The following is an 11,811-nucleotide window of genomic DNA, read 5'->3' on the forward strand; positions in this document are numbered from 1 at the left end:
GAGGAGTGAGCGGGGGGAGGAGTGAGCGGGGGGAGGAGTGAGCGGGGGGAGGAGTGAGCGGGGGGAGGAGTGAGCGGGGGGAGGAGTGAGCGAGGGGAGGAGTGAGCGGGGGGAGGAGTGAGCGGGGGGAGGAGTGAGCGAGGGGAGGAGTGAGCGAGGAGCAGGAGTGAGCGGGGGGAGGAGTGAGCGAGGAGCAGGAGTGAGCGGGGGGAGGAGTGAGCGGGGAGGAGTGAGCGGGGGGAGGAGTGAGCGGGGGGAGGAGTGAGCGGGGGGAGGAGTGAGCGGGGGGAGGAGTGAGCGGGGGGAGGAGTGAGCGAGGAGCAGGAGTGAGCGGGGGGAGGAGTGAGCGATAGGAGGAGTGAGCGGGGGGAGGAGTGAGCGGGGGGAGGAGTGAGCGAGGGGAGGAGTGAGCGAGGGGAGGAGTGAGCGAGGGGAGGAGTGAGCGATGGGAGGAGTGAGCGAGGGGAGGAGTGAGCGAGGAGCAGGAGTGAGCGAGGAGCAGGAGTGAGCGAGGAGCAGGAGTGAGCGAGGGGAGGAGTGAGCGAGGGGAGGAGTGAGCGAGGGAGGAGTGAGCGAGGGGAGGAGTGAGCGAGGAGCAGGAGTGAGCGAGGGGAGGAGTGAGCGAGAGGAGGAGTGAGCGAGAGGAGGAGTGAGCGAGAGGAGGAGTGAGCGAGGGGAGGAGTGAGCGAGGGGAGGAGTGAGCGAGGGGAGGAGTGAGCGAGGGGAGGAGTGAGCGAGGAGGATGAGTAAGCGAGGGGAGGAGTGAGCGAGGGGAGGAATGAGCGAGGGGAGGAGTGTGCGAGGAGGATGAGTGAGCGAGGGGAGGAGTGAGCGAGGGGAGGAGTGAGCGAGGGGAGGAGTGAGCGAGGGGAGGAGTGAGCGAGGGGAGGAGTGAGCGAGGGGAGGAGTGAGCGAGGGGAGGAGTGAGCGAGGGGAGGAGTGAGCGAGGGGAGGAGTGAGCGAGGAGGATGAGTGAGCGAGGGGAGGAGTGAGCGAGGAGGAGGAGTGAGCGAGGAGGAGGAGTGAGCGAGGGGAGGAGTGAGCGAGGGGAGGAGTGAGCGAGGGGAGGAGTGAGCGAGGGGCAGGAGATGCTGAGAATGAGCCTGGATTTCAGCACAGGGAGGAGCTGGGGGCAATGGGAGGGGGTGGGGGGCAATGACCCCAATAGGAATAAACAGAGAGATACAAAGGGTGCGAGGTGAGAGGGAAATATATTACGTGTGTTTTTATTGCACCTTTTATATCCAACTGCAAACCATGCAATACAGCGAGAGAGTCTGACCTTACAGCGAGAGGCGGGGGAGACAATGCCAGGGCTGTACAGGCGAGTTCTGCAGAGAGAGACCAATTACTGCTCTCTCTCTCCCCGCCCGCACACCACAAACACAACATAATCGAGCTCAGCCTTCAGTGATTGAACAATTCTCCTTCAAAGACAAGATGAGCGGAAGCAGCAGTTCGAGACAGAGCGGTGAAGCGACAGACAGACACTGCCCGCTCACTCCCACCCCCGCTTTAATCGGGAGCGACCACTCGCCACTGGAGGGGGCTCAGAGGCACCCTCGGCAGTTCCATCTGCGGGAATCACCCCGCTGTCAGCCGTCACATGATTCAAACGCAGCAACCAGGAAAAGCACAGGATACAAAGAGCAAGGGCAGGTACAGGGGGTTAGATACAGAGTAAAGCTCCCTCGACACTGTTCCATCAAACACTCCCAGGGCAGGTACAGCACGGGGTTAGATACAGAGTAAAGCTCCCTCTACACTGTCCATCAAACACTCCCAGGGCAGGTACAGGGGGTTAGATACAGAGTAAAGCTCCCTCGACACTGTCCCATCAAACATTCCCAGGGCAGGTACAGCACGGGGTTAGATACAGAGTAAAGCTCCCTCTACACTGTCCCATCAAACACTCCCAGGGCAGGTACAGGGGGTTAGATACAGAGTAAAGCTCCCTCTACACTGTCCCATCAAACACTCCCAGGGCAGGTACAGGGGGTTAGATACAGAGTAAAGCTCCCTCTACACTGTCCCATCAAACACTCCCAGGGCAGGTACAGGGGGTGAGATACAGAGTAAAGCTCCCTCTACACTGTCCCATCAAACACTCCCAGGGCAGGTACAGGGGGTTAGATACAGAGTAAAGCTCCCTCTACACTGTCCCATCAAACACTCCCAGGGCAGGTACAGGGGGTTAGATACAGAGTAAAGCTCCCTCTACACTGTCCCATCAAACACTCCCAGGGCAGGTACAGCACGGGGTTAGATACAGAGTAAAGCTCCCTCTACACAGTCCCATCAAACACTCCCAGGGCAGGTACAGGGTGTTAGATACAGAGTAAAGCTCCCTCTACACAGTCCCATCAAACACTCCCAGGGCAGGTACAGGGGGTTAGATACAGAGTAAAGCTCCCTCTACACTGTCCCATCAAACACTCCCAGGGCAGGTACAGCACGGGGTTAGATACAGAGTAAAGCTCCCTCTACACTGTCCCATCAAACACTCCCAGGGCAGGTACAGGGGGTTAGATACAGAGTAAAGCTCCCTCTACACTGTTCCAAATAAACATTCCCAGGGCAGGTACAGCACAGGGTTAGATACAGAGTAAAGCTCCCTCTACACTGTCCCATCATTCTCAGGGCAGGTACAGGGGGTTAGATACAGAGTAAAGCTCCCTCTACACTGTCCCCATCAAACACTCCCAGGGCAGGTACAGGGGGTTAGATACAGAGTAAAGCTCCCTCTACACTGTCCCATCAAACACTCCCAGGGCAGGTACATGGGGTTAGATACAGAGTAAAGCTCCCTCTACACTGTCCCATCAAACACTCTCAGGGCAGGTACATGGGGTTAGATACAGAGTAAAGCTCCCTCTACACTGTCCCATCAAACACTCTCAGGGCAGGTACAGGGGGTTAGATACAGAGTAAAGCTCCCTCTACACTATCCCATCAAACACTCTCAGGGCAGGTACAGGGGGTTAGCTACAGAGTAAAGCTCCCTGTCCACTGTCCCATCAAACACTCCCGGGGCAGGTACAGGGGGTTAGATACAGAGTAAAGCTCCCTCGACACTGTTCCATCAAACACTCCCAGGGCAGGTACAGCACGGGGTTAGATACAGAGTAAAGCTCCCTCTACACTGTCCATCAAACACTCCCAGGGCAGGTACAGGGGGTTAGATACAGAGTAAAGCTCCCTCGACACTGTCCCATCAAACATTCCCAGGGCAGGTACAGCACGGGGTTAGATACAGAGTAAAGCTCCCTCTACACTGTCCCATCAAACACTCCCAGGGCAGGTACAGGGGGTTAGATACAGAGTAAAGCTCCCTCTACACTGTCCCATCAAACACTCCCAGGGCAGGTACAGGGGGTTAGATACAGAGTAAAGCTCCCTCTACACTGTCCCATCAAACACTCCCAGGGCAGGTACAGGGGGTGAGATACAGAGTAAAGCTCCCTCTACACTGTCCCATCAAACACTCCCAGGGCAGGTACAGGGGGTTAGATACAGAGTAAAGCTCCCTCTACACTGTCCCATCAAACACTCCCAGGGCAGGTACAGGGGGTTAGATACAGAGTAAAGCTCCCTCTACACTGTCCCATCAAACACTCCCAGGGCAGGTACAGCACGGGGTTAGATACAGAGTAAAGCTCCCTCTACACAGTCCCATCAAACACTCCCAGGGCAGGTACAGGGTGTTAGATACAGAGTAAAGCTCCCTCTACACAGTCCCATCAAACACTCCCAGGGCAGGTACAGGGGGTTAGATACAGAGTAAAGCTCCCTCTACACTGTCCCATCAAACACTCCCAGGGCAGGTACAGCACGGGGTTAGATACAGAGTAAAGCTCCCTCTACACTGTCCCATCAAACACTCCCAGGGCAGGTACAGGGGGTTAGATACAGAGTAAAGCTCCCTCTACACTGTTCCAAATAAACATTCCCAGGGCAGGTACAGCACAGGGTTAGATACAGAGTAAAGCTCCCTCTACACTGTCCCATCATTCTCAGGGCAGGTACAGGGGGTTAGATACAGAGTAAAGCTCCCTCTACACTGTCCCCATCAAACACTCCCAGGGCAGGTACAGGGGGTTAGATACAGAGTAAAGCTCCCTCTACACTGTCCCATCAAACACTCCCAGGGCAGGTACATGGGGTTAGATACAGAGTAAAGCTCCCTCTACACTGTCCCATCAAACACTCTCAGGGCAGGTACAGGGGGTTAGATACAGAGTAAAGCTCCCTCTACACTATCCCATCAAACACTCCCAGGGCAGGTACAGCACGGGGTTAGATACAGAGTAAAGCTCCCTCTACGCTATCCCATCAAACACTCCCAGGGCAGGTACAGGGGGTTAGATACAGAGTAAAGCTCCCTCTACACTGTCCCATCAAACATTCCCAGCGCAGGTACAGCATGGGGTTAGATACAGAGTAAAGCTCCCTCTACACTGTCCCATCAAACACTCCCAGGGCAGGTACAGGGGGTGAGATACAGAGGAGCCTGAACGAGAGTGGAGGGAGGAAGCAGCATTCAGTGCAGCCGAGCGAAGATCAGCCCGAATCTCGGAATCATCTACGAGCGATAGGAATCGAATGTCCTTCCCTCCCAGTAATCGTGCTTTCATCCCACGATGGGGCGGGGGGTGTTTGAGCAGTCCCCCTCCGAGCCGCCGTTCAATCCTCGGCCCCCATCTCCTGGTCGGAGACCTGGTCCGGAGCGAGTGTGCGCAGGTTGTTGACGCGGATGCTGGTGATGGCGGGGCAGGTGGCCATCAGGCCGCTGATGCCGGGCAGTGTGACGCCCGTCCCATCCAGGTTCAGCTGGCCCACCCGTGTCTGGCTCAGGGACTTGAGGCCTGCGAACCGGAGCACAGGAGAGAAGGTGGGTCACAGCACTCAGCCACAGGCACCGGCCGCACCCTCACGCCCGTCTCGTACAGCTGGGGGTGCGGCTTATACAACAGTACATAGAACTAACAGAGAAGAGAGTCGGGATAAATGGTTCATTCTCGGGTTGGTAATCAGTAACTAGGGGGGTGCCGCAGGGATCAGTGCTGGGTCCCCAGCTATTTACAATCTATATATTGACGACTTGGAAGAAGGGACTGAGTGTAATGTAGCCAAGTTTGCTGACGATACAAAGATGGGAGGAAAAGCAATGTGTGAGGAGGACACAAAAAATCTGCAAAAGGACATAGACAGGCTAAGTGAGTGGGCAAATATTTGGCAGATGGAGTATAATGTTGGAAAGTGTGAGGTCATGCACTTTGACAGAAAAAAATCAAAGAGCAAGTTGAGGAGAAACTTCTTCACTCAGAGAGTTGTTAACCTGTGGAATTCCCTGCCGCAGAGAGTTGTTGATGCCAGTTCATTGGATATATTCAAGAGGGAGTTAGATGTGGCCCTTACGGCTAAAGGGATAAGGGGTATGGAGAGAAAGCAGGAAAGGGGTACTGAGGGAATGATCAGCCATGGTCTTACTGAATGGTGGTGCAGGCTCGAATGGCCTACTCCTGCATCTATTTTCTATGTTTCTATTATTTAAATGGAGAAAGATTGCAAAGTGCTGCAGTACAGCGGGACCTGGGGGTACTTGTGCATGAAACACAAAAGGATAGTATGCAGGTACAGCAAGTGATCAGGAAGGCCAATGGTATCTTGGCCTTTATTACAAAGGGGATGGAGTATAAAAGCAGAGAAGTCTTGCTACAGTTATACAGGGTATTGGTGAGGCCACATCTGGAGTACTGCGTGCAGTTTTGGTTTCCATATTTACGAAAGGATACACTTGCTTTGGAGGCAGTTCAGAGAAGGTTCACTCGGTTGATTCCGGGGATGAGGGGGTTGACTTATGAGGAAAGGTTGAGGAGGTTGGGCCTGCACTCATTGGAATTCAGAAGAATGAGAGGTGATCTTATCGAAACGTATAAGATTATGAGGGGGCTTGACAAGGTGGATGCAGAGAGGATGTTTCCACTGATGGGGGAGACTAGAACTAGGGGGCATGGTCTTAGAATAAAACTGAGATGAGGAGGAATTTCTTCTCTCTGAGGGTTGTAAATCTGTGGAATTCGCTGCCTCAGAGAGCTGTGGAAGCTGGGACATTGAATATATTTAAGACAGTGATAGACAGATTCTTAACCGATAAGGGGATAAGGGGTTATGGGGAGCGGGCAGGGAAGTGGAGCTGAGTCCATGATCGGATCAGCCATGATCGTATTAAATGGCGGAGCAGGCTCGAAGGGCCGTATGGCCTACTCCTGCTCCTATTTCTTATGTTAACAACAACCTGTATTTATATAGCGCCTTTAACGTAGTGCAACGCCCCAAGGCACTTCACAGTGCATTGCGTGATAGAAATTTGACACTGAGTCGCACAAGTAGAAATTAGGGCAGGTGACAGGGAGGCTTTAAAGAGCGACTTGAAGGAGGAAAGAGAGGTAGAGAGGCGGAGAGGTTTAGGGAGGGAGTTCCAGAGCTTGGGGCCCAGACAACAGAAGGCACGGCCACCGATGGTGGAGTGATTATAATCAGGGATGGTCAGGAGGGCAGAATTAGAGGAGTGCAGACATCTCGGGGGGTTGTGGGGCTGGAGGAGATTACAGAGATAGGGAGGGGGCGAGGGCCATGGAGGGATTTGTAAACAAGGAAGAGAATTTTGAAATCGAGGCATTGCTTAACCGGGAGTCAATGTAGGTCAGTGAGCACAGGGGGTGATGGGTGAGCGGGACTGGGTGCGAGTTAGGACACGGGGCACAGGGGGTGATGGGTGAACGGGACTTGGTGCAAGTTAGGACACGGGGCAGTGAGCACAGGGGGTGATGGGTGAGCGGGACTTGGTGCGAGTTAGGACACTGGGCAGCCGAGTTTTGGATCACCTGGAGTTTATGTTGGGGTGACAAGGCAGGAGGCTCAACTCTGTCTGATCTCCACACAAGCGGCGTCCTAACCCCATGTCCCTGCCCTGTTCCCGGATACCAAATTATCCTCAAGATCCTACAAATCCCCTGGGAGGACAGACGCACCAACGTTAGCGTCCTCGACCAGGCCAACATCCCCAGCATCGAAGCACTGACCACACTCGACCAGCTCCGCTGGGCAGGGCCACATTGTCCACATGCCCCAGACACGAGACTCCCAAAGCAAGCTCTCGACTCGGAACTCCTTCACGGCAAACGAGTCAAAGGTGGGCAGAGGAAACGTTACAGGGACACCCTCAAAGTCTCCCTGATAAAGTGAAACAACCCCGTATTGGACTGTTCAGCCACCTGAGACCTCACTTTTAGAGTGGAAGCCAGTCTTCCTTGATTCCTCCTCTCACACAAAGGGCAGATAAAATGTCCAACGCTTACCCCTCACCAACAAAATAAGCTGTTGAGTCTGGGGGGGGCGGGGGGCGCAATTGAAAGTTTCAGCCCTGAGATTTTTGTTGGGCATTACGGGTTACGGAACCAAGGCAGGTAGTTGGAGTGAAGATACAGATCCTTGATCGAATTGAATTGGGGAACAGGCTTGATTCCGCTTTCCGTCACCCGTCTATCTTGTCTGTCCTTCAATGTTGACCCCGGTCTCTGTCTCGAATACTAACTGCGGAAGTGAATCCCGCAACCTCACAACCTGGCTCTCTATCCTAAATCTCTTACATTTAATCTTGTATCCATGTTCCCTCGTTCTAATTATCATCATAGGCAGTCCCTCGGGATCGAGGAAGACTTGCTTCCACTCTAACAGTGAGTTCTCAGGTGACTGAACAGTCCAATACAGGAATTACAGTCTCTGTCACAGGTGGGACAGACAGTGGTTGAGGGTAAGGGTGGGTGGGACTGGTTTGCCGCACGCTCTTTCCGCTGCCAGCGCTTGGTTTCTGCACGCTCTCGGCGACGAGACTCGAGGTGCTCAGCGCCCTCCCGGATGCACTTCCTCCACTTAGGGCGGTCTTTGGGCCAGGGACTCCCAGGTGTCGGTGGGGATGTTGCACTTTATCAGGGAGGCTTTGAGGGTGTCCCTGTAACGTTTCCTCTGCCCATCTGGGGCTCGTTTGCCGTGAAGGAGTTCCGAGTAGAGCGCTTGCTTTGGGGAGTCTCATGTCTGGGGCATGCGGACAATGTGGCCTGCCCAGCGGAGCTGGTCGAGTGTGGTCAGTGCTTCGATGTTGGGGATGTTGGCCTGGTCGAGGACGCTAACGTTGGTGTGTCTGTCCTCCCAGAGGATTTGCAGGATCTTGCGGAGACATCGTTGGTGGTATTTCTCCAGCGACTTGAGGTGTCTACTGTACATGGTCCATGTCTCTGAGCCATACAGGAGGGCGGGTATCACTACAGCCCTGTAGACCATGAGCCTGCTGGCTGATCTTCAAACACTCTCTTCCTCAGGCGGCCGAAGGCTGCACTGGCGCACTGGAGGCCCTCGTTCTAGACTCCTGGATGCAGTCTGTTTCTATCTACTCTGTCCCATCCCCTCATAACTTTAAATGCCTCTATCAAATCGTCCCTCAACCTCCTGTGTGCTACCAAAACCAGCCAATTTTTCCCGTTTTTCTCTCCTATTTCCACACACCAGGCAGCACCTTGGTGAATCAGTTCTACTCCGCCTCTATTGCCTCAATACCCTTGCGACAGCCAGGAGCCTAAGGCTGCACGCTGTGCTCACCCCAAGTCCCATTCAGTCTCTTTCCCCAACACTTGGAACTCAGGCTCACGGGAAATGGCATTCCGGGTGTCGTGAAGACCTCCATCATTTGGGGAAAGAGCATGCTGCCTGGACTGGATAATTTTAGCTATGAGGAAAGATTGGATAGGCTGGGGTTGTTTTCTCTGGAACAGAGGAGGCTGAGGGGAGACCTGATTGAGGTGTATAAAATTATGAGGGGCCTGGATAGAGTGGATAGGAAGGACCTATTTCCCTTGGCAGAGGGGTCAACAACCAGGGGGCATAGATTTAAAGTAATTGGGGGGAGGTTTAGAGGGGATTTGAGAACTTTCTTCACCCAGAGGGCGGTGGGGGTCTGGAACTCACTGCCTGAAAGGGTGGTAGAGGCAGAAACCCTCACCACATTTAAACAGTACCTGGATGTGCAGCTGAAGTGCCGTAACCTACAGGGCTACGGACCCAGAGCTGGAAAGTGGGATTAGGCCGGGTAGTTGACGTCTGTCAAGCCCCGCCCCACCGGTCCAAAATCATTCCCTACTCGTGGTGCCGGGAAGCAGGATCTGAGGCCCCGGCCCAGAGTCTTCAACTCTCCACCCCCTCCCTCCCCAGGGAGAGGGGGTCTGGGGGAAAAGGTAACTCTCTGTAACATTGTTAAAAAGTCGGGATAAAAGCAGGTTCTCATTTCCTGGTTCCCTGTCTGTGGGAATGCTGCAATGTGATTGGCTGCTTAGACAACTTGTTGCTGTCACGGCAGCTCGCGCGACGGATTTCCCGCCGAAATCACGGAATGTGGGAAAGGGCAAGCACCTCGCCACGGAGATCGCGAGATCCCTGGGGGCAGTCTCCATCGGGGCCAGTATCGATCCGCTGACCACAAGTTACGGCCCAGTGTGTCCCCCGTCGAACGGTGGCCTGGTCCTCTGGCCTGACTGTAGTGGACAACGGGACATGGCTGGTCGGGGCGGAGTTCAAGGGTCAGAGGTCATGTGGTGAGCCGCAGGGACTGGCGGGGACAGAGGAGAGAGCCTCGGTTAGGAGGCAGTTGGGGAGTGGAGGGGGCCGGGGGGAGTGGAGGGGGCCGGGGGGAGGGGGCCGGGGGGAGGGGGGTACCTCGGTCGGTGATGCGAGTCCGACTCAGGTTGAGCTTCACCAGTTGCTTGCAGTGCAGCAGTCCCTGCGTCATCACCGTGTCACCAACACGCGTCGATGCCAGGCTCAGAACCTGCCGTTAGAAGCAGCGCCATTAGACACCCTGTCCCAGCGACAGATCCACCCTCCCCTCCCTCCCCGTCTCACCCTCCCCTCTCTCCTCCCTCCTCACCCTCCCCTCCCCGTCTCACCCTCCCTCCTCCCTCCTCACCCTCCCCTCCCCGTCTCACCCTCCCCTCCCCATCGCACCCTCCCCTCCCCGTCTCACCCTCCCTCCTCCCTCCTCACCCTCCCCTCCCCGTCTCACCCTCCCCTCCCCATCACACCCTCCCCTCCTCGTCTCACCCTCCTCACCCCGTCTCACCCTCCCCTCCCTCCTCCCTCCTCACCCTCCCCTCCCCGTCTCACCCTCCCCTCCCCATCGCACCCTCCCCTCCCCATCGCACCCTCCCCTCCCTCCTCACCCTCCCCTCCCCGTCTCACCCTCCCTCCCCGTCTCACCCTCCTCCCGTCTCACCCTCCCTCCCCGTCTCACCCTCCCTCCCCGTCTCACCCTCCCTCTCTCCTCCCTCCTCACCCTCCCCTCCCCGTCTCACCCTCCCTTCTCCCTCCTCACCCTCCCCTCCCCGTCTCACCCTCCCTCCCCGTCTCACCCTCCCTCCTCCCTCCTCACCCTCCCCTCCCCGTCTCACCCTCCCCTCCCCGTCTCACCCTCCCTCCTCCCTCCTCACCCTCCCCTCCCCGTCTCACCCTCCCCTCCCCGTCTCACCCTCCTCCCTCCTCACCCTCCCTCCCCGTCTCACCCTCCTCCCTCCTCACCCTCCCCTCCCCGTCTCACCCTCCCCTCCCCGTCTCACCCTCCCCTCCCCGTCTCACCCTCCCTCCTCCCTCCTCACCCTCCCTCCCCGTCTCACCCTCCCCTCCCCAGTCCCTCCTCACCCTCCCCTCCCCGTCTCACCCTCCCCCCTCCTCACCCTCCCCTCCCCAGTCCCTCCTCACCCTCCCCTCCCCGTCTCACCCTCCTCACCCTCCCCGTCTCACCCTCCCCTCCCCGTCTCACCCTCCCTCCTCACCCTCCTCACCCTCCCCTCCCCGTCTCACCCTCCCCTCCCCGTCTCACCCTCCCCTCCCCGTCTCACCCTCCCCTCCCCGTCTCACCCTCCCCTCCCCGTCTCACCCTCCCCTCCCCGTCTCACCTTCCTCCCGTCTCACCCTCCCCTCCCCATCGCACCCTCCTCACCCTCCCCTCCCCATCGCACCCTCCTCACCCTCCCCTCCCCGTCTCACCCTCCCCTCCCCGTCTCACCTTCCTCCCATCTCACCCTCCCCTCCCCATCTCACCCTCCCCTCCCCGTCTCACCCTCCCCACCCTCCTCCCTCCTCACCCTCCCCTCCCCGTCTCACCCTCCCCACCCTCCTCCCTCCTCACCCTCCCCTCCCCGTCTCACCCTCCCCCCCTCCTCACCCTCCCCTCCCCGTCGCACCCTCCCCACCCTCCCCTCCCCGTCTCACCCTCCCCACCCTCCTCCCTCCTCACCTTCCCCTCCCCGTCTCACCCTCCCCCCTGTTCACCCTCCCCTCCCCGTCGCACCCTCCCCACCCTCCCCTCCCCGTCTCACCCTCCCCACCCTCCCCTCCCCGTCACCCTCCTCTCCCCGTCGCACCCTCCCCACCCTCCCCTCCCCGTCTCATCCTCCCCACCCTCCTCCCTCCTCACCCTCCCCTCCCCACCCTCCCCTCCCCGTCTCACCCTCCCCTCCCCGTCTCACCCTCCCCTCCCCGTCGCACCCTCCCCTCCCCGTCTCACCCTCCCCTCCCCACCCTCCCCGTCTCACCCTCCCTCCTCCCTCCTCACCCTCCCCTCCCCGTCTCACCCTCCCTTCCCCGTCGCACCCTCCCCTCCCCGTCGCACCCTCCCCTCCCTCCTCACCCTCCCCTCCCCGTCTCACCCTCCCCTCCCCGTCTCACCCTCCCCTCCCCGTCTCACCCTCCCCTCCCTCCTCA

General features: G+C 57.5%; 2 protein-coding genes across 2 annotated transcripts in view; one reads left to right on the forward strand and one right to left on the reverse strand.

Moving 5' to 3' along the window:
- The window catches only part of ankrd29 (ankyrin repeat domain 29), a 1,085,233-nt gene that overhangs the window by 623,281 nt on the left and 450,141 nt on the right, over positions 1 to 11,811 (forward strand). The window lies entirely within an intron of this gene.
- LOC139261566 (uncharacterized) overlaps positions 1,211 to 11,811 on the reverse strand; it is a 98,776-nt gene continuing 88,175 nt past the window's right edge. Inside the window, exons 16-17 of the mRNA XM_070877072.1 lie at positions 9,769 to 9,880; positions 1,211 to 4,865 (exon numbers count right to left, since the gene is read on the reverse strand). Coding sequence (XP_070733173.1) covers positions 4,684 to 4,865; positions 9,769 to 9,880 — 294 coding nt within the window. The 3' untranslated portion in view covers positions 1,211 to 4,683. The remainder of the gene's footprint in view (positions 4,866 to 9,768; positions 9,881 to 11,811) is intronic.

The sequence above is a fragment of the Pristiophorus japonicus genome, chromosome 1 (assembly GCF_044704955.1).
Source record: "Pristiophorus japonicus isolate sPriJap1 chromosome 1, sPriJap1.hap1, whole genome shotgun sequence".
NCBI classification, from domain to species: Eukaryota; Metazoa; Chordata; class Chondrichthyes; family Pristiophoridae; genus Pristiophorus; species Pristiophorus japonicus.